This window comes from Microplitis demolitor, chromosome 2 (assembly GCF_026212275.2).
Source record: "Microplitis demolitor isolate Queensland-Clemson2020A chromosome 2, iyMicDemo2.1a, whole genome shotgun sequence".
NCBI classification, from domain to species: domain Eukaryota; kingdom Metazoa; phylum Arthropoda; class Insecta; order Hymenoptera; family Braconidae; genus Microplitis; species Microplitis demolitor.
The window spans coordinates 5,244,694-5,267,467 of record NC_068546.1 but is presented as its reverse complement, the minus strand read 5'-3'; the positions used below and the strand labels follow the sequence as shown (position 1 = coordinate 5,267,467).

Sequence of the window (22,774 nt, the reverse complement as noted above, 5' to 3'; positions counted from 1 at the left end):
ACTGAGAAATTATCTTGTTGCAAATTTGCAATAAATAAATTTTTTGATACCAAAACTATTGCTTGGCTAAAGCTATTATTAGTAAAGATGCCGCTATCCCATGGATCTCGGCCAAGAAAAAAAAAATTTTTTTTCACAAAATGGCGTCTGCTTAAAAAAAAAAAAATTTTTACCCCGTTTTCTGACCTTGTCGAATTTTTTAAAAATACTTGAAATTAAAATTTTTCAAAATCCAAGGTTGGTGCGATAGAGAGATATATAAAAAAGATGTTCACCAAATTTCAAAGGAATCGGTAAGGTAGAACTTGAGATATCATGTCAACCACTTCAAAAACAGTAGTTTTGAGAAAAACGCGTTTGAAGTTTGAGAAACAGTTTCAGTAAAATAACTCAGATAATATTTGATAGTCACTTAGGATTAATCGGCGATCCCAGATCCATATATTGAGCCTTCTTCTTGAAAAGAACGAGTCTTCAAGTCATCCAGCAACATCTGCCGTTCATTGTGTGATTTGCTGCACTCGGCCGGCTTAGGTGCTGCGTCACAAAATCCTATGTATCTCCGAAAATAATTCGAATTTAGAAAAATCCGTTTAAGGGCATATTTTTGAGAGTCTAAACTTTAAAAATATACAAAAAAAAAATCCATTTTTTCAAATTTCTAGACCAGAATACCCCCTCAAGAAACGAATAATTTATTGTCCAAGAAAATTATTTTTTTCCAGAGGAAAACTTGTCTTCTATAATTGTTTTGAGCACAAAAATTTTCTCACTCCAAAAGATCGAGAAATTTGTTTTACCTGTGTGCGCATCAGTCCTTTTGAAGTCTAATTAAAAAAAAAACTTGTATCACGGAAAATAATATGTAGTATCATTTATTACAAGGTTGCAGTAAATGTGTTTGTAGTTAAAAATACCAAATAAATGATAAAAGTTACTAAATATGCGACAAATTTTACTGTTAATAAGTTGAATTTACTCCTATTCTGCGGTTAATTCTATTGCACAAATTTTTGCGGATGAATAGAATAAAAAATAAAAATTTTATGATCTAAATTTGATTTAAAAATTACCCGAGTTTTGTATAACTATTTATGTCAATGAAAGTAGATTTATTTATTTAATAAATAATAATTATTTGATTGTGATGTAATGCCTTTATAAACATATGTTATCTTAAAGAGTTCATTTCCCAGACAGATAATATATGAATATTTATGTCCGTATTAATTGACAATCTACTTTATTATACAGTAATTAACGATTAAAATTATTCCATAATTATGCATTCATCATTGATAATATTATATATACATGCATTCAAATATTTTTAAAAACAAATTGATGGATGAAATAATTAATTATATTATTATTCAAAATAACGTATATCGAATTAAAGCACAACATCTTTGATTATAAATGGAAGTTTTGTTAAATTTTTCCACACACTTTATTACGATTTATTAAGAATCACAATTTATTATATTTTCTTTCCCTGGTGTTTTATTATTTTTTTCCTACTCTTCTTGCTGATTCATGCACAAAATGTCGGGAAAATTTGGCAGGGAGGCAGCTTGGGAACGGATGATTCTTACGACGATTTGAGACAACTTGTAAGGGTAAGAATTGAATAACAGAAAAAAAAGAATTGTCTCTGCGCGGCATTGAAATCATACATTTTTTTAAACTTGTTCTATAAAATATCAATTAAATTTATTTTATTGATAATAAATTTATTTCTGCATCTGTATTACGTGTTTTTTTTATTATTATTGTTTATATCATTTTAAATATATTACTGTATATGAATCTATGTCATTGTTCATCTCGTCTGTATTGGATACTTCTGTCATCTAAAAAAAAAAAAAAAAAAAATCATCGAAAAGTCATCATCAGCCACTATCGCCGATAATCATCAGTTTGTTTGTGTATAATTGTGCTCAGCTGTTAGAAAAATTAAGATAACATCTAATATTGTTAACAATGTGGATTGTTTCTTTGTATTATTGGTAAGAAACGCATCAGCTTAATTTTCTTCTTTTTTTTTTTTTTTTTTTTTTTTTACACAAAAAAGCATTTTTGCATTTGTAAATTTTTTAAAAAAATTTATTACTTCTCACCACCTTAACATAATTTTTTTACCATAACTGCAACAAAATTTTAAATTCCTGCTCTGTTTAAAGGGGAGAAAGTCATACTTTTTTCTATGAAAAAATAAATGATAAAAATTAGCGTATTTAAAATTTTTCCCGCGGGAAATAAATTAACTATATAAATTGAGAAACGACAAGTAATATATTGATGATCAGTAAATATTATCATTCTAAATAGTAATTCTTTGGCTCATAATTAAAACGTAAATAATTATAGGATAAATATTAAAATTCACTGTCTATGCAACCCGGAAAAAAGAGCAGTTGAAAAATTGAACTCATACCTGAATTTATTACAGTTTCGTATACACGGAAAGAAAATTTTGGGATCGATCCCATAATTTTGTAAAATTCTTTCCCATACCAGTATAGGAATTACGACCATGAATTATGGGAGCGGTTTCTATAACTATAGGAATGTTTCCCATAATTATAGGAATAGTTCCTATAATTTATAGGAAGACTTCCTATATCATTATGGGAATCATTCCTATAATATATAGGAACTATTCCTATAAATTATAGGATCCATTCCCATAAATTATCGGAACCATTTCTATAACATTATAGGAATGGTCCCTATAATGCAATTGGAATCATTCCGATAATATTATGAGAATAATTCCAATACCATTATGGAAATCATTACTGTAATATTATGGGAATGGTTCCCATACTATCATGAAAATATTAATTTAAAGAAAAGTGAGGAAATCACTTCTACAATACACAGAAATTTTATTAAACATAAAAACAAAAATTTAATCATTGAAAAAAAAATTCGTATTTGACAAAAAAACATCAAAATTTTTAACCGAAATTTTTAGGCAGCACAGAACATTTAAGAAAATTCAACTTTTGGAAATAAAAATTTAAATTTCGATAAAATCTCAAATTTGGAAAAAATTTCTACACTATTTTGCCAAAAAAAAATTTTATCATATTATAGGGATGGTTTCCATAACATTATGGGAATAGTCCCCATACCATTATGAGAATGGTTTCCATAATATTATGAGTACAATTCCTATACCATTATGGGAACTATTCCCATAATGCATAAGAAAACTTTCCATAATTTTCTTTCCGTGTAGTAGTAAAGCCCTGCAACTCTGAAACTGTAAAAATTACATTTTTATCTCAGGAAAAACAAACATCAGTTTCAAACTCGATATTATCCAGCTTCATAATAAACATTTTATAATTTTAAATTTTATTTTAAAATGAGTTAAAATTACATTTTCGATCGTTAATATTACTATTCTGTATAATAGTAGTGATCTTAATGAGCGTGAATGTAGCAGACATCAGACAAGTTTAAAAAAGTTTGGAAAATCTAAAAGTGCATGCCTTGAGCATTTATGTAAATGATACTCAAGTGAGTTAAAAGTTTATTACACATACAAAAATTTTTCATTGAAAACCGTTATATTATTTTGAATTTTAACATATTTTTTTGTATTGACTGTTAATTAAAAACAATCAGATTATAAGTTTTTAAATAGCCCGCCATTTTACCTAAGAAACGCCAGCTGCTAATATGTATACTTTAGTATAGGTATATTCCGTGCCATCTATCGATACTATCGAAAAATAATCGATACATAGAAATCGAGAAGTAAACAAAAAATACAAAAAAATAATCTTGGCTATGTTCACTTTTGAAATAAATGTATATTTAAAAAAATAAGTAATATGGCTGCTCAAAGGGTAGAAATTGTCATGTGATGCCTATCTAAAAATATTAATTATCATTAAACCATACGATATTTAGCTGCCACTTTCAAAAGGGGTCTTCGCATCAACTATACGAAGATATTAAAAAAAAATTAAGTTGAAAAATTGTATTTTTCGGAAGTTACAGTGTTTACTAGCCCATGACTCCTGAGTAATTTAACGCTATAAGTCACTAAAAACAGAAAATTTATAGAAAAATCGTAATAAGTCGACGTAAAAATGTATAAAATCTGTTGTTTAATCATTTTTCTTTATAACAATATATATTTTTTGTATCATTCAAGTGTATTTATAAATTTAGAAACAATTTAATATGACGAAATCGAGATTTTCATTTTCAGGCGAGTATAGAGCATAGCCTCAGCGCTTCGCACTTAAGGCATGCAATTATATATAGACTGAATAATTAATAAAATAAAATTTAAAAAAAATGCGCATTTAAAAAATTTAAAAATTAATAAGTGCATTTTTTATAAATATTATTTTTTTAATTATTTACTCTATTTACTTATAATTTTAAATTTGTCTGATGTCTGCTACATTCACACTCATTTCTTCTTAAGGTATAGAATTTAAAAATTACAATGTGAGCTGTGATTTTTCTCAGATTATTCATCATTCTCATTAATTGAGACTCACAGTGTAACTTTTAGGTTATGAATAATTAAGAGGTATTATTTCAGAAAGCAAAAAATACATAACCAATAAATCTTAATTTTTACAGTTTCACTTATCAACTATTAATTTTTAAATAAAGCAAGAATCCGAAATAAAAAGTAAATAATGCTTTAAAGAATTATTTAACTAAAATTACATTTTAAACTCTAAAATTTGCTGCTTAAAATTTTATTAATTTTATTAACATAACAAATTTATAAAATTACAGTTTCAGTTTTCATGTTTAAAGATTTTTGCCCCGAAGACCAGTTTTCACTATAGAAACTGTAAATTTTCAATTGCTCTTTACTCCGTGATGAAAAATTAATATTCGAACTTCAAAAATCGTAACTTAAACATTTAAAATTTATGACATGTATCATAAAATTTATCGTCTGGAATGATAAAATTCCCTATATTGACATCCAGGCTCCGGGTTATAATTTCAAATAGTATTTTCTAAAGTTTCTTTTCTTCTGTGCGCAAACAAAGACAAAAATTTAAACTTTCAGGTGTAGATCTGGTGAAAAATAGTATACACACGACGGAGGAAGGTAGGGTGTGCCAATTCGCGTTTGATAGGTAATTACATCCTGTCTTAAAATTAATCGGTGAAAAGAGTACTGTAAATCAGTGAATATTCAGTTATTTGCAGTACTTCTTACTGATTTATTTTAAGAGAGCACGCGAGTTAGGCTGTCTTGCATTTCTTCTTTGGTGCGCAATATACTAATTTTATAACACCAGCATTAAAACTGCGAGTTTCATTGCCAGAAACTGATTGAAGATTGTTCTCTATAGGGAAAAAATTCATTAGTGTTTGCTCTATAAATTAGTTTCTGACTTCATCTCACTCAGAATCGCATTTATTTATTGCAAACCTCTAAATATTGTGTTTAGAACACAAATAAAAAAAAATTATATGAGTTCTAATTTAAAAAATAGTATATTACATACCAAGGAAGGAAAGTAGGACATTCCAACTCACGTGTGCATAATTACCGGAAATTTCAAATTCTTGCTTCTGTTTGAGGGAAGAATGGCGCATGCACTATTTTTATCATTTTTTTTCTCATAGAAAAAAAAATAGAACGACTTTCTTCCTTATAAACAGAGCAGGAATTTAAACTTTTGGCGCAGATAGTGAAAAATGATTGAAATAACTAGAAGTTACTTTCTCTTGTCAAATTATTTAAACTGTCAGCACTCCCGTTATGAGCATTTTGCTCAAAAGACACACAGAATTCAAAATATCAGATGTCGCTGTAGTGCAAGCGAGACACTAAAAAACACGAGAGTACTGAAGGGTTAAATTTAGATATTTAAAATACAGTATTATTTTTTTGTCACACAATCGGTCAGAATTTAGCCTGTTTCAAAGCTTCTAGTGTCAATGCAAGTAATATGAAAAAAAATGTGCGTGACTCGTGATCGAACACGATTTCAGACTTTGGGTGATATCAGCCCTTACCTTTAAGTAGTCAATTTTACTTTCGTCTGAAATCGTCTTTTTTCATCCCTTGTCACGCAATGTACTATTATTTTTGCTTGAATAAAATACAGAACGTATTATTTAATAATACAGTAAAATTTTATCTGTAACAAAATTGATGCAAGCGTTTCTACGTCACCTAAGAAGGTGATGAGAAGTTTGCATAATAAATTTTCTTAATGCTTTTTTTAAAAAAAAAATTTTTTTAGCACGTGAATGTTTGAAAAATTGCACTTCTATAAAAGCTATGAAAATATGTCAGCGAATAATATTATATTTTAATTTACAGCAAATGTTTATGTTTAATTAATAAGCATTAATTTAAATATTTAATTAAATTTCAAATTGTATAGTATGATATAATAGAATAACATTAAATTTATCGTTTAATTATTTAGATTATGTGCATTAATACGATAGCAAGAGTGAAAGATGGAGTGAGGGATGAATAATAAAACAAGTGTACTAAGCTTTAATAGAAAAAAATTTTTTTTTTATTATTGTTAAATTTTAATTGTTATTTAAATAAATAATCGTAGTTGTGGGTCGCGTTTTAGGAAGATGAAGAGGAATCTGGGAAATTTACAAGTCTTCCAATGGCGAGTTTTAATTTTATTAATTCCATTATTGGTAGTGGAGTTATTGGTGAGTTTTTATTTATTATTTTTTAGTAGGTTTCTTTTAAAAATCTGGATATTTACATAATTCGTCGAGTAGGTTCCAAAAATACTATTAGTTAAGGTTCCACCATGATATCTGCCCACGACGAAATTTCTCCAAGACAAAATTTGTTGAACACGATCTCTATAAACGATATCTTATAATAATCTATGTAATTATAATGATTTCTACACTTACAACTGGAATCGTATTCAGGTTTTTTTTTTCACATTTTATGTGTATATCATAAATAAATAGAATGTGTTACACATATATGTATTAAATCATAGGAAATTCTCAGCCCAAATTTGAAATCGTCGTCAATTGCAAGAACTTGACGTAAACTTACTGTGAAGTCAATCAAATTCACTGAACGTAAAATTTTTGAAGTGTTAGTATGGCCATCAGGGATTGGACTGATAAAAATAATTTTAGAAAATTTATCCTGGAGAGATTTTGTCGGGGAGATTTTGTCCAGAAAGATAGTCGTGTTACCGGTGTTTTAAATTAAAACACTTCGATTTACAGTCGTGAGATATAACGCGGCTTGTGGGCACGATAGCGTCTACAATGCAAAACGGATTTAAATGAAATTTAGCATACTTTTTTTTTGGGTAAAAATCTCGGTCAAGATCGAAGATGAGTCAAATCGGTCGGATAGTTCAAAACAGGTGTCTAAAGTTAAAAAAAAAAATTTTTTTTTGTCAATTTCTCTGCAAATAACTTTTGAGTAAAAAGCGACAGCTCATTTCTTTTAAATGTATCTGAAAGCTTATGAAATTATCTTTAATTTTCGTTATTTAACTTTTCATTTCAACAATTATTTCGAACAGATTAATGATAGATTTTTGAAAAAATTGAAAAAAAAAATTTTACGGCTTTAACTCTCAATATCTTATAAATAATACGTTGTAGGTTAATTCTGTTAATTACATCTTGTAGCTAATAAAATGAGCTTCAAATTACACTTTTATGACTCCATCTAAAAACTAACCGTTCATTCATTATGACGTTCAAACGCAGCTATATGATTAATTATAAATACTGAGCCTTGTGGTCGCGATAGCGCTAACAATTTTGAACGGATTTAAACGAAACTTGACACACATATTTTTTGGTTCAATAGTTTGGTCAAATTTGAAAATAAGCTAAATCAGTTGATTAGTTTGGAAGTTGTAGACATTTTTAATTTTCCAAATTTGAGATAAAAAATTTTTTTTTATTGATTTATCCATAAAGTACTTAAAAACAAAAATTAATTTTTGTTTCTTCACTTGCCGATTTGACAATTTCTTTACATAAATTTCTGATCTTGTTTCTTGGAAAATGTCCAAGAAATTTAATTTTTTGACTAATTTTTATTTGATAGCTTGAAAATAAATGAATAAATAATAAGAAATCTACTACCATTTCGGCCGCCGAATGGCCTTTTTTTATTTTCTAATGATAAAATTAATTTTATTGTTTCAGGTATTCCGTATGCACTTCATCAATCGGGTTTTGGCTTAGGAATTTTTTTATTAATTATTATAGCAGTTTTAACTGACTATTCGCTTATTTTAATGGTAAGAAGTGGGCATATTTGTGGAGAAATGAGTTATCAAGGTCTAATGAGAGCTAGTTTTGGAAGGCCTGGATTTTATATTCTAACGGCTCTACAATTTATTTACCCATTTATAGGTAAAATAAAATACAATAAAAAAAGTATTTTACAAAAATCACAATTCATAAATTTTATTTAGTGAAAATTGTATTTGTTATTTTCGCAGCTATGATATCTTATAATATCGTTGTCGGTGATACTGTGACAAAGGTAATAATAAGGGTAACTGGGATAGCAGAAAGCAATATATTTGCACAAAGAGAAGTTGTAATATTATTAGCAACTTTAATGATAACAATTCCATTGTGTCTCTATAGAAATGTTGCGCGACTTGCTAAAATATCATTTCTATCTCTCGTATGCGTTGGTTTCATTTTATTAGCAATTTTTATTAGAATGGGTACCATGTCATCTCTTGTGTAAGTTATCATTTAATAACTAAGTAAAAGACACAATATCTGATTACTTTTCGTTGAAGTAATGACAGTCACAATGGTTTTAATACACCGGTAAAAACATTACTTTAAATTTGAAACAAATTATTTAAAGATATTACCCCTGATTAAAAAAGATTATTTGAAATGATTCAAAACAATTTGGATCGACTGATATATAGATATACACAGCATGGATTAAATTATTTTTCTTAATCAGGGGCAGTCGAATACCCGTTATGAACCTGTCCGTAATAAACCTTTCACTGCCCGCACAAAAAAATATATTTCCCAGCAACATAGTATATAACCAGCTTATATCTAGTATTATCGTATGTATGCTATTTTGCCGGTATATATGAATGAGATAATCCTGTCCTATTTATTCCCGAACCTTTTCCTACAGCAACCCTAGTAGCATTGTCTTAAGCAAGTTACTTCACGAATGTCCTTCAGCAAATTCTTTATGCAAGATTTAAACATGGCTTGAAGAAAATATATTTCCTGGGTCGAAAAATTAGATCTGTTTCGAAATAAATAATACATTACAATATTTTTTATTTAATTTCGATTTTTAAATTGTATTTATTTTATATTGAAATTTAATCGGTTTGTGTCCGTACTATCTCCTATCCACACCAGTATCAGACTTATTTTCGTATTATAATGAGCCTGTTTTTAATCGCTTTCAAATTAAAAACAGGCTTTATTGTTATAATTATTAGTCTGTGTTCATTAATTTTTAGGACAAAAACAGACTCTTCTTCACTATAATTCTTAGTCTACTTCTATTCGCCTTTAGATCAAAAACAGGACGTTTTACAAATATAATTAATAATAATCTAGATTTATAAATTTATTTTAATTTTCTTGATATTTGAAACATGTAAATGCGCTTTCGTAATAAAATGTCACAAGAATTTTGATGGTTTCTAATGCCAAAATATTTTTCGATTTTATCCAGTAAATAAGAAAAATTTCTTGACATTTTAAGAGTAATTTTATTACTTTTATTCAATATTATAAATATTCAGTCAAGACAACTAAAAAATAAAGTTGTCAAACTATCATTAACTGCCGAAATTTTTAAACAAAAGACACTGAGCAAATGGTAAACAGAACATAATCAATTCTGGAACTTTGAATATTTTTTATAAATATTGTCCATAAATAAAAATATTACTAAAATTTTTCCAAGTTCAAGAAATAATCTAGTTTTGTTTGCCCGTAACGAAATTGTTTTTTAAAACAACAGATCAAAAACATCTTAAAATTTTTATAAAAGATCAAAAACAGATCAACTAGTTCAAATACAGTCCAATTAGTCCAAATTCACTCCACTTAGACTAAAATCAGATCTAATTTTTCGACCCGAGTTAGGTCTCGATCAGATATTGAGTCTGTTACTTTAGAAAAATAATAGAAAATCAAACAAAAATTTTTTAATTACTAATTCTAAATTTTCTTTTAGACCGGATAGAACAGATAGTTGGGAATTTGCCAATATGAGAGGAGTATTGCCATCAATTGGAATAATGGCATTTGCATTCATGTGCCACCATAATACATTCCTCATTTATGGGTCAATAGAACGCGCCACCCAACAAAAATGGGATATGATAACCCACTGGTCTCTATTCACATCTTTTCTCATTGCTGCGGCATTTGGAATAGCCGGTTACGTCACATTTACAAGTTACGTTCAAGGAGATCTTATGGAAAATTATTGTTGGGACGATGATCTTATGAATCTCTCAAGAGTAATGTTTAGCGGAACAATTTTACTTACATTCCCCATTGAATGTTTCGTAACACGTGAAGTAATTTACATAAATAATTATTTATTTAATTTATTATTCATTGCATTATAAGGCTATGCAATTTACTCAGACAAAACTGATAAAGAGCTGGAGCGGATTAATTAGATAGCCAGCTAATCAGCTTAGTTGATTTTGCCGGTTAACTTAATTAGCAATCATTCATACTAGATACCCATGTGGATTGGCATGGTGTAGGTTTCCATAGGAACCCATGTAAGAAACTATATGGGAATCTATCCGAAAATGCCATGTGGGAACTCATCCCAGTGAACACATGACCTTAATTTGACGTCATACGTAAGCCATAGAAATGCCACGGCATCTTATGTAAATTTGACATCATCTGCCGTTCTGTATGACTTTACTATGATGTAAAAACTTATGACATCATATTGATGTAAGCATGACTCTTGTATGATGTCAAAGTTATGACATATATTACGTACATTTGACATAAGATCTACATCACATTGTTACTTATACTATAGTAATCAAGTCATTGTTGTTCATCATACTGACGTAATTTTAAAATCATACATTTATGGCAGTAGTAAAATCACGGTTATACGTAATATGGATGTCACTCTAAAACAGGGTTGTAAATAATGCATTAGGTTTTTTAATGCATTAGTGATTTCATTAGCCATTAAATTTAATTTTTTATTGGTAATATTTTTTATTAGTCAATAAATTTAACTTTTTTATCGGAGCAATTTCTATTCATCACAAATTTAATTTTTTAATATAGTAAATTACCAGTAAACGTTGAAGATTTATTCATTTTTTAATGAAAAATAAGTCGTTTTTGAATAAACAAATTATTATTCACAATTTAAAAAAAAACAATCAATCAGAAAGATTTTTATTCGAGTGATAGACTAAACATCGTCATAGCATATATTTTTGTGATAAAATGAAATGTCTAATTATTGTGATTGAACTTACAATTTCAGATCCAAGTTTTACTTTCATTTTATCATCTCTTTACATCAGTGATAAGTCAGTATTTTATACAATACTGATGTAATTTTCGAGTCATTCTTTTTTTATCATCGAATTATTAAAATAAAACAAACATACACTGAGAGAAAAGTGCATGGTTATGGTAACTAGAAAGGGATGGAAATGAAAAAATAGTCATCTTAACTAATATTTCTAGTTTCTTGAACTGTATCATAGTGCCCGAAACTATTTGAAAGTCGTAGTTTTAACTAAAGCATTTGTTTTGTTGTGGTAACTATTTAATATTATTTCTCAGAACTTATACTTCAGTAGAATTACAAATGTTTCAGCAATTGTACGATTATAATTTCATTAATTTATCATCATTTAAGTCGTCGACGAATATAATTAAGGATTTTTCTTTATCATATTTTGTAATAAGAATACCATTTTTTACTTAGTTACGTTCGCTATTCCCGGGTCAAAAATAAAACTTGATTCAGGCTCGCTTCGCCTTATTTTCTTTGAAGATATCGATTTACCGATGATTTTTCGATAAGATCTCAACTTTTTCGACTTAAATTAAATTTTTTTCAACTTTTTGAACTTTTTTCATCTTAGTTTCAACTTATTTCAACTTATTTGTATTTTTTGGTTTTAGTTTGAACTTATTCGTATTTACTTCGAGCATGATAGTCATTCACCTTACTTTTGACTTGCTAAACCAAGTCGAAAAAAAGTTATTTATTCGCCTTACTTTCACCTTTATATATAAAAATTATTTCACCTTAATTTTGACTTTTCTGCCTTATAATTTAAGTCGAATAAGTCTAAACCAAGTCAATTTCGACATGATTTAAACTTTTTCGTCTTAAATCGTAATTAAGTAAGCCAGTTAAGTCTAAACCAAGGCGAAAACTCAATGAACTTCATATCTCCGTAAAAAAAGTCGAGTTTGTCTTGTAAAAAACGGCTCCGAATTTCGACTTGGTAAACCAGTCTAAATCAAGTTTTATTTTTGACCTGGGTTGTCATTGTTCATTGAACTATAACACAGTTAAAACAACTATGATATCATCGTACATTTTACAACTATATATTAGTTATCTGAACTGAGGGTAATAGTGGAGGCTTTATTGAACTATGTTTTTCATAGTTCAGAAAACCAGTTTTTTCTCTCAGTAAATAATGAATTTTCAAAACTGAATAAATAACAATTAAACGACATACATTTTAGGGGCCAAAGTAATTGATCTAGGCTGGAATTTCATACGAATCTTTTCATAAAATTTCAATTACATCTAGAATAGAACTGATTATAATTTAGATGAAACTAAGTACAATCTAGATAGTACTAGATGCTATGAAATTTTTTTTTTTACCTTTGTTGTAATTGAATGTAATCCGGAATAGTACTCCGGTATCATATTTTTTTACCGTCTAATTAAGTTAACTCGTTAAATCAGCTAAGCAAGCTAATTAATCAGCTTGACTTTCTTAGTAATTAAAATTAATCACTAATTAAAGTAATTTTATTTAAAAATAGGTAATCCTAACGGCCATAAAAGGTACTGCCGAAACAGAAAACCATGATGTATATATCGCTGGATCCGACAGACGTTATCTTATAATAACAATGGGAATAGTAACGTTAGCTTATTTAGTATCAATGTCTGAAGATTGTCTTGGAGTTGTACTAGAGCTTAATGGTATTTTAGCAGCAGTACCATTAGCTTATATATTACCGGCCTTGTGTTATATAAGACTCGAAGAAGGTCCACTGCTGTCTCCTAAAAAAATACCAGCAATGGGTTTACTTTCTGCGGGGGCATTCACAGCTATTGCTGGTTTATACCTTCTCATCTTCCATAACCACACTGCGGATTCGTGTAAACACGGACAAATAATGCCATACTGTGTAATTAATTCAACTATTGCAAATATTTCTACTACTGCGACTAATGTATTAGAAACGTCTTCCTTACCACCAAATTTAACAACAGAAATTACAAATTTAGTGACGACAATCGCTAGTAGTACTGTACTTTAATTATTAAATTAATTAGGCGTCAAATTGAGTTATTAATTAATTAATTAATTGTTTTTTTTCTAATATATTTATTATTGATTATAGATAACATTCGCCAAACCAAAGCTGTATTTAGATTTTAAAAAATTGTATAATAAGGATCATTAGTTTGTATTTGCAATTTTAAATTTAGATATTGATTAGATTTTTTCTTTTCAACCCTCGCGGTTATGGAAATGCTATAATTGTAAGGTATAAAAACTGCGGAATTGAGGGAAAACTTCAGTTATTTTGGCCAGTTTTTTTGTCGAATTATTAGCAAATATCTACGAAATAAATTCAGAATATTTACGATAATAGAACAGGAAAATTTCGGTATTTTAACAGCATTAAAACCGTAATTATATAGAGTATTTCGAGTATAATGATGCGGCATCGAACCGTTCTAGTTATTTTCATTTACATTCTCTTGTTTGAATTAGAAACGTGTGAACCAATAGAATAAAATAAAAAAAATTTATATTTTGCACATTTTCGATGGTTTCCCTGATTAAAAATACTATTGGAAAGTATTGTAAATTATTTGAATTCTTTTCAATCCATACGGAGGTTTTCATTTGAATACTTTCTAATTTTTATAATGGAATTCAAAAGTATTGAAAAGAATTCAATCTTTCATCATTTCATTACCTTCCAATTCCGAAGTGGAGTAGAAACTATTTTGCTATTAAAAAAGATTCAAAAATTCGAATTCATTTTAGTTTATTTCAATTCAAGTCATAACTCGAAATATGGAACTATTTTTTTATTGAAGGAAATTCCGAAAAATTCTCAATTTCTTTAAATTCTTTTCAATCATACACTCGATCTAACATATGGAACTATTTTGGTATTGAGAAGGATTCAGAAAAATTGAAAAATGCGAATTCATTTTAATTTATTTCAATTGAAGTCATCATTGGAAATATGGAACTATTTTGGTATTGAGGAAGATTTAGAAAGATTGAAAACTGTCAAATTATTCGAATTTTTTTCAATGCTACTCGTAACCCGAAAATTCAAAACGTTTTTGTTATTGACGAGGATTCAGAAAGATTAAAAATATCAATTTATTCGAATCTTTTTCAATTCTTTGGAAGTTTAGAAATTCTTATATTATTTTTAGATTCAATATAATTGAAAAATATTAATTTTTTGTCCAGATGAAAACCTTGTTGTATAGAAAGTATTCAAAAGTATTCAATTCTCATCTTTTTTAATACTTTTCAATGAGTATTTTTAATCAGGGCTTAAATGCAGGAGTGAACAAAATATAAAACTGAGTTTTTAAAAATTTTTCATTATATCGGCATAAATCTGGCAAAACTGCAGGATATCTACGGTATTATTACTTGAAAAATACGATTTTATTATTATAAAATTAATGTATAATTCCCGAGCGGATCCGAATTACGGTAAATTACCACCTGGGCTGTAATTTACCGTAAAATACAATATTTCTTCGGCAAATTTGCGGTACTTTACGGTAATATACCGTATTTTATGATAAAACCCGGCAATTTTCTGTAATTTGCGACATTTTTACCGTAAGCACAGTGTGCTTTTTTTGTTTTTACAGTTTTTACAATGTAATACTATACTTTACAGTAAAATACCACACTTGCCGCAATTTTACCGCCAATTACCGTTCTTTAACCACAAATTTGCGCAAGGAAATGCCGTACGTTTACTGTATAGTGCCGTATTTTACCGCCAAGTACCGTAATTTATCGTAAAATACTACAATTTACCGTAATTTGGATCCACCTGAGATCGTATTTTTAAAGATCTTATATAGAATGTTTCCTGTACAATTTCGACATTTTTACAGTAATTTTACCGTAGTATTTTGGTAACTATAACCTAAGTACGGTAAATATATTACATAACTATAGTAAAAAAACTGTCCTATATAACCTTATTAAGCGGATCCGAATTACGGTAATTACTTCAATTTACTGTATTCAGAAGTATTACGGTAGTTTACGGTGAATTACGACATTTTACTCTAGGCACAGAATTTTTAAGGCAAGAGTATGGTATTTTCCGGCAAAAGTACAGTATTTTTACTACATATTTGCGGCAAGCCTGCGGTATTTTACCATAAAGTAAATTATTGCACTATAACACTAAAAAATGAAAAAGTATACGATGCTTACGGTAATAATGCCACGAACTACGATAAATTGCCGCAGAAATATAGTATTTTACGGTAAATTACAGCCACCTGCGGTAATTTACCGTAACTCTGATCCACCAGGGACATAGTGATGCCAAGTTATTAAGAAATTATATCGGTAAATTTATGGCATTTTCAAAACCGCAAGGGAAAGCTTTTTTAAACATTTTTTATGTGCAATAGTCGACCATCTATTTACGTAGTTAAGAAATAACAAATGCACAAAGCAATCAAAATATTTATAATGAATGAACTTTTTTTTTAAATACTTTAAATGCAAGCTTTATAAATGAGTATAAATTAAGAAAATTAATAAGCATTCCATGAAAGTATAAAAAAAAAGTAAATAAATAACTTTACTTTTTTTATAAAACATTTTTTTTTTAATTTTTTTATCTTTGTGATATTTTTTTTTATTATATTTTTATAATTATAATTTATACTTCGTTTATGTGTATATATATGCATTGTTTAAAAATTGATATATGTATATAAAATGATGTACATGAATTATGCAAACAGATCAAAATAATCTACTGAAAATATTCATAATTTTGTTTATTGAAAAAATAACGAAAGTAAAATTCTCTTAGTGAATTTTTTTTTCTACTTGAAATTTTTCCGCAATTTATATTTTTATGGTAAATAATAATTAAACGGGTTAAGATAAAAAAAAATGATAAGATTGTCAAGTAAATGTTAATAATAATAATAATAATAATAATAAAAAAAAGGCAAAATAGAAAATAAGAGATGCGAATTATTTTTATCGCAATTCCTCGACCATTTCTAACTCTGTGATAAATTTATGTTTCAATGAGCATCAAAAGAAAGAAAACAAAAATAATAGAATAAAAAGAATACTAAAATGTTATTCTACTTGAAGAATACGCTAACGAAAGTTTTATTATTATTAAATATAAATTATATTGATCTATATTATGTTATTATATATATATTTGGAATGATAAATAAATTATAACTGATTAAATAATTTATTGGTTCAATGTATTAAAATTTTTCGCTTTTTTTTTACAGAGATATCACGCAATTTAGTATGAAATAAATAAAAATTAGTCTGAACTCTAACATCTATTCTAGAACAATTTGTTACTTTTGTTATTTAGTTTTAAAATCTTTTTTTTTTTTCTTAAATATCCAATGCTTCAGTCACCGTCACAGTACATGGTCCTTGAAAATGATATCTGCAATAAAAAATATATTTTAATATGTAAGATAAAAAGGAGTAGTTTTTGAAAAAAAATGCAATAAAAGTATTTAAAGGTATCTTCAATTTTTTTTTCATTTTTTTGAAAAAAAATTCAAATTTTTTCGAGGATTACCACTTTCAACTAATTTTATTTTCTCAATTTTTCAAACTCTGAAGTCGTGGATAAATTCTCAAAAATTTCCAGAGTGACGTTTTGTAAAATAAGCCCGACTAGGCAAAAACTTTTTTTTCAATTGATAAAAAAAAAAGAAGGAAAAGTCTGCCCACTCTGGGATTGACGGGTAAAATTGCGGAATTAATTGAAGCTTTTTTTGAGGAAAAAAAAAAAAAAATAAAAAATGGCGAACTTCAAAAAAACGGTTTTTTTCAAAAAGCCGAAAATTTCATAGAGTTTATCATCTTAAAATTTTTTTGTATTTTTTTTCTGAAAAGTACATTCAAAGACAAAAATTTTGAAATAGAAACTACTGAAATACAAAAAAAGAGCATATTTTTGAGATTTATTTCTTTTGGAGTACCTTCTTTATTAAAATTCTTAAAATTTGAGACATTATTAAGCATCATTTCAAGAATATTCTGTTAAATTTTCATAAAAAAATATTGAATAATAAGCCAGTGGTAGTAGGGAGAGACGAGACACCTTAAAAAAAAAAATTTCCATGCGGTAGGCAAGATAACTCATGACTGCTTCATCTGAAATCAAAAAACCTAAAAGATTTCTTTGGTACGTAAGTTTATCTTAGATTTGGACGAAGGATTTTTTTTTTTTAAATAACTACTTATTTTTTAATTAAACATAGGGAACAATTTTTGGTAAAAATCAGAGTTTTTTGATTGCACAGTTACCAAAAATTAAAAAATAATTTTTATTTCAAATGAAGCAGTCATGAGTTATCCTGCCTACCGCATGAAGATATTTTTTTTGAGGTGACTCGTCTCTCCCTACTACCACTGGCTTATTTTTCAATATTTTTTCATGAAAATTTAGCAGAATATTCTTGGAATGATGCTTAATAATGTCACAAATTTTCAAAATTTTAATAAAGAAGCTTCTCTGAAAAAAAAAATCACAAAAATATTCTCTTTTTTTTGTATCTCAAACCTTTCCCCCCGAAGGATGCCCAATTTTTTTTTTTTACAGATCTTAGCGTTTAGAAAAATTTTTAAACAAATGACAAAAATATATTTTTTGTTCGCCCTTTTAGCATGAATCCCTACTAATCTGTAGCAATGCGCCCTTCTACCTTTGGCACACGATTTTTAAAAATAATTATATTAAAAACAAAGTTAATTACTGGAAACTTTTTGTTGCCGCTGTTTCTTCCAAATTAAATTCAGCAACTGTAATCCCGCGTTCAGCAACTCTTGGTGCAAACATAGCAGCTGGATAAACAATTGATGATGTCCCAATAATTAAACACACATCACAATTTTCAACACATTCCTCTGAAAAACATTACTACATAAAGTATTTAATGAAATAAATTAAATAAAAAGAAAAAACTAAAGTTTATTTAATTAAGGTAAAAGCCGCTATATCCGCTCACTTTTAATTGCAGTGAGATTAAATCACTCAATATAAATGATTAAATAAAATAAAAAACCATACTTTTTTTTATAGTTTTAAGTATTAGAATAAAATTTTAGTTTCAAGAATAATGTTAATAATTAATTATTATTAATTTTTTAAATAAGGTCCTTGAGTGTACCCATAGTCGCTCACTAAAAGTTGTCATGTACCATTACTCGATCAACACATGGCCCTATAGTTGCTCAAAGACAATATCAATTGAACTATGATAAGTTTATTGATTTGGAAAATAATTTATAAATTATACTACTTTATTCTTTCATAATATAAATTTCATGAATTTTAAAAATGTATTTAATAAGATACAGTTATAACAATTATTAAAAAATTTGACGTAGCCTAAATTAAATCTAACGAATGAACGTTAAAGTAAAAAATGCCCGTCTGAGCGCGATTTTGAAAATAGTCATTTAATTTAAATTTATAATCTATTATAAAATAATTTGATACATCATATTTTAATATATTGAGATTCACAAATAATTATTTATCAATAACAATATTTTTAGTTTTTTTTTTTTTATAATTTTGATAAAAAAACGCCTTAAACAGTTTAAGTGAACGACTAATGGCACTGAGTGGGTATATGAGCTTTTACCTTATTTATAAAAAATTTTAGCTGACTTTATTAAAATTATTTGAAACTGAATGAATTTAAAAACATTTTAATGGATACATTCCTAGATAAGTAAATTAAAATTTTATTTAGGCAAAATTTAAATTTGATTCATTTAGAATGACGCAAGTTATCATGATGCCAAGACGCTTTTATCGTCGACTTTTAAAACAATATTATTTTTAGAATTTACACAACCTTTCTAAGAGGTATTATGGCGATTTTTTATTTTTATTTCAATTAAAAAAAAAAAAAACAATAAATAAATGAGCAATAAAACAAACCAGTTTTATTAAGAAGATCTTCATCAAGATTTTCTCCAAACCATACAATATGTGGTCTCAATAATCCGCCACAAGAATTTTTTTGACAATGCGGTAGATCTTCCACGGGTATTTCTGATGTGTCATCTTGCTCTGGTAAACTAGAATGAAATGTATATTGTTATTTAAAAATATATAAAATAATTGTTTAATATAATTACCTAGCTCTTGCTAAAGCTGGGCAAATAGGGACATTATGATTGACCTCAACGTTATCACATTTAGTGCACTGGGTTTTAAATAATGAACCATGAAGTTCATATATATTTTTAGTTCCCGCACGTTGATGAAGTCCATCAACATTTTGTGTTACAACAGTTACTTTTTTTCCTTGGCTCGTTAATTTTTTTTCAAAATTACTGATTGCTTCATGTGCCTAAAATAATTACATTATTAAATTTAAATAAATTATGATCATTAGTTAGAAGACAATTAACAATTTTTTAATTTCTTTCAATAATTTAATTTGAAGAACAAAAAATATGCATGAGTCTGAATGTAGCAAACATGAGGCTTTTTATAAATTTTAAAAAACGCGCGTATTTTTCATTGATCTTAATATGCATTTTAAAATTTTTATTCAAAAATTTAAAAAACTAAAGGTGCAATTTTTTGAAATATTTTTTTTGAAGTGTAAATGTAGTAGACATCAAATTTAAAATTATAAATAGAGTAAATAATTTAAAAAATAATATTTGAAAAAAATGCACATATTAATTTCAAAATTTTTTAAATGCGCATTTTTTTTAAATTTTATTTTATTAATTATTTAGTCTATTTATTAATAATTTTACATTTGTCTGTCTGCTACATTTATATTTAAAAAAAAATATTTAAAAAAATTGCCTCTAGTTTTTTAAATTTTTGAATAAATAAAAAAAATTTTGAAATGCGTATTTAGATCAATAAAAAATAAGTACGCGTATTTTTTAAAATTTAATTATCTATATTATTAAGAGAATAAGGAACATTTTGTTCCTGCCATATCTATATGATATAATTAGTTAACATTTTAAATTTGGTATCGTTAGAAAGGTCTTGACTTGAATTTGTGCTTTTTCATAGTTTAAACTCTTTTTTATTGCCAATTATCAAAATAAATAAATTTATCTATCTCATTCAAATTACATTTAAATTAAGCGGAAAAAAAGGCGGTCGTATTTCTTTTCTTTAAATAAATTAATATTTTAATTATTCTGCCACAGAATATGACTGAATATATATAACTATTATGTATATAAATAAGAGAGAATAAGAAAAATTTAGTTCACGCCATGTCTTCTATCATAATAAAAATTAGACAAATTTAATTTGATGTCAGTGAAAAAAAAATATAAAAGACGATTAATAAAAAAAAATTTGATCGTGCAGATTTTTTTTTTGGATCCGGTGATTATACAATCATCGAAATCAATAGGTTTGTGAGCTGATGATGAGATTTGTCTTATTAAATTTCAATGATAATAAAAATAAACAAAAGATTCTGGAGTTTTAGCGTAGAAATTTTAATAATCATTTAATTCAAATCGTATACTATAATCGTATTAAATATATTTAATAAATTTGGCAATAATACTCAGGCAGTCACGTAGTGACTGTAGGTTGCTCGTTTGAATTAATTTATTTAAAATTTATAAAATGTCTGATGTCTGCTGCATTCATACCCGTTTTTTTTTTAAATTTAATGAGTGTGAATGTAGCAGGCATCAGACAAATTCAAAATTGTAAATAAATAGAGTAAATAATTAAATAAATAATATTTATAAAAAATGCACTTATTAATTCAAAAATTTCTTAAATGTGCATTTTTTTAGAATTCAAATTTTTTAAGTATTTACTCTATTTATTAATAATTTCAAATTCGTCCGTCTGCTACATTCGCACTCATTAAATCTATCGTTTTTAAAAAAATCGAAAAATTATTAGACGGCGGGTAATTTAAATATTATGATAAATAAATACAATAAATAATAAATAATTTATAATAATTACTTTGTTTGGTTGTACTTTAGATGCTAAATCTCGTCTGTATTCATAAAATTCCCAGACAAGTGATGGATTAGCCTTAAAAGCTTGTGGAGTTGCTAAATAAGTTGCTTGATATGTTCGCCAAAATCCACCAGCACCACGAAAAGTTGGCACACCAGATTCTGCTGATATTCCACTTCCAGTAAGAATTAATATATTTTTACCACTTGATAAAGTATCTTTAAATGATTTCATTACGGTATTCATTATTATTAATTTCTTAATTACTTTCAATCTTATTTAAATTATCAATTAATCAGTCAACAAATTGTTATAGATTAAATTAACAATTACACTACTGGATAGCTTTGAATAAATTAGCTTTCAAGTGTGACCTCCAAGTCCTTTTTAAATATAAACCATCAGCTGATGACTGATGATTACAAAACATTATCAGCTGTTCCAGTTAAACGCCATTTTTAAATCTATTTACACTAGTGGTATATTTGTAACACGTTTTAGATTTTATTATTTTGTTGTAATAATAAATAATAGATAATTATTAGTATTATTTTTATTTAAATGGAACGAAATATGGTTTTGAGTAAATCTATTAACCAAAAAAATTATATGGAGTATTCAGAGTATTCTTGTTTGGAGAATAATAAAATACGAGATGAAAAAATAAATTTATTTACTGACTGTAAGAAAATATATTTATATATTTATTTATTTATTGACCAAGTACAAGGTAAATGACCCAGTAATTGGCTATAAAATGATTTTAAACATTTTTTTTACATTTTCTTAATTTAAAAAATGAAATTTGATATGATACTGAAATTAGCCGACGTTTATAATTTTTTTTTTTTTAAAAATGAATTTATAAAAAGAAATATTTTTCAGAAAATTGCACCTATAGTTTTTTAAATTTTTTACATGTGCATATTTTTATTTTTTCTTTTTCATAAATTCATCTTTTTTAATAAAAAAATTCGAAAATTGTTAATTATCTCCTAATTTTATGTTCATAAATTAGCCGACGTTTATAATTTTTTTTTTAAAACTATAAACTTAAAAAAAAAATATTTCAGAAAATTACACTTATAGTTTTTTCAATTTTCTACATGTTTATATTTTTGTTTTTTTTTTTTTTTTAATTAGATTGTTGAAAAATAAAATCCAAAAATTGTTAATAATGTGCTAATTTTATGTTCATAAATTAGCTGATATCTAATAATTTTTGGATTTTTTTTAAAATTATAAATTTAAAAAATAAAATATTAAAAGAAATTGCACT

General features: G+C 26.7%; 2 protein-coding genes across 5 annotated transcripts in view; one reads left to right on the top strand and one right to left on the bottom strand.

Moving 5' to 3' along the window:
• The window catches only part of LOC103568757 (putative sodium-coupled neutral amino acid transporter 11), a 45,312-nt gene extending 31,410 nt beyond the window's left edge, over positions 1-13,902 (top strand). For 2 of the 4 annotated variants that reach the window (XM_053743207.1, XM_008545718.1), the window contains exons 3-8: positions 1,566-1,619; positions 6,597-6,684; positions 8,170-8,379; positions 8,469-8,721; positions 10,208-10,556; positions 13,045-13,902. In XM_053743207.1, the coding sequence (XP_053599182.1) occupies positions 1,566-1,619; positions 6,597-6,684; positions 8,170-8,379; positions 8,469-8,721; positions 10,208-10,556; positions 13,045-13,548 (1,458 nt within the window). In that variant the 3' untranslated portion in view covers positions 13,549-13,902. The remainder of the gene's footprint in view (positions 1-1,565; positions 1,620-6,596; positions 6,685-8,169; positions 8,380-8,468; positions 8,722-10,207; positions 10,557-13,044) is intronic. The other 2 variants (XM_053743208.1, XM_008545719.1) reach the window with 1 other exon arrangement.
• Positions 13,903-16,702: 2,800 nt separating this feature from the next.
• On the bottom strand, positions 16,703-21,910 carry LOC103568755 (NAD-dependent protein deacylase). Its single transcript, XM_008545716.3, has 5 exons — positions 21,499-21,910; positions 19,668-19,882; positions 19,468-19,607; positions 18,272-18,422; positions 16,703-16,950 (listed from the first exon to the last, which is right to left on the bottom strand). The coding sequence occupies exons 1-5, from the start codon at positions 21,739-21,741 to the stop codon at positions 16,896-16,898; spliced, it is 804 nt and encodes a 267-aa protein (XP_008543938.1). The 5' UTR covers positions 21,742-21,910; the 3' UTR covers positions 16,703-16,895.
• Positions 21,911-22,774: the final 864 nt, after the last annotated feature.

Excerpts from the sequence above, each read along its gene's own strand:
- LOC103568755 (XM_008545716.3), bottom strand. The coding sequence starts at position 21,741 with ATGAATACCGTAATGAAATCATTTAAAGATACTTTATCAAGTGGTAAA. Across the intron at positions 19,608-19,667 it reads CCAGCTTTAGCAAGAGCTAG|TTTACCAGAGCAAGATGACA; the intron begins GTAATTATATTA and ends ATTTCATTCTAG. Across the intron at positions 18,423-19,467 it reads AGATCTTCTTAATAAAACTG|AGGAATGTGTTGAAAATTGT; the intron begins GTTTGTTTTATT and ends AATGTTTTTCAG.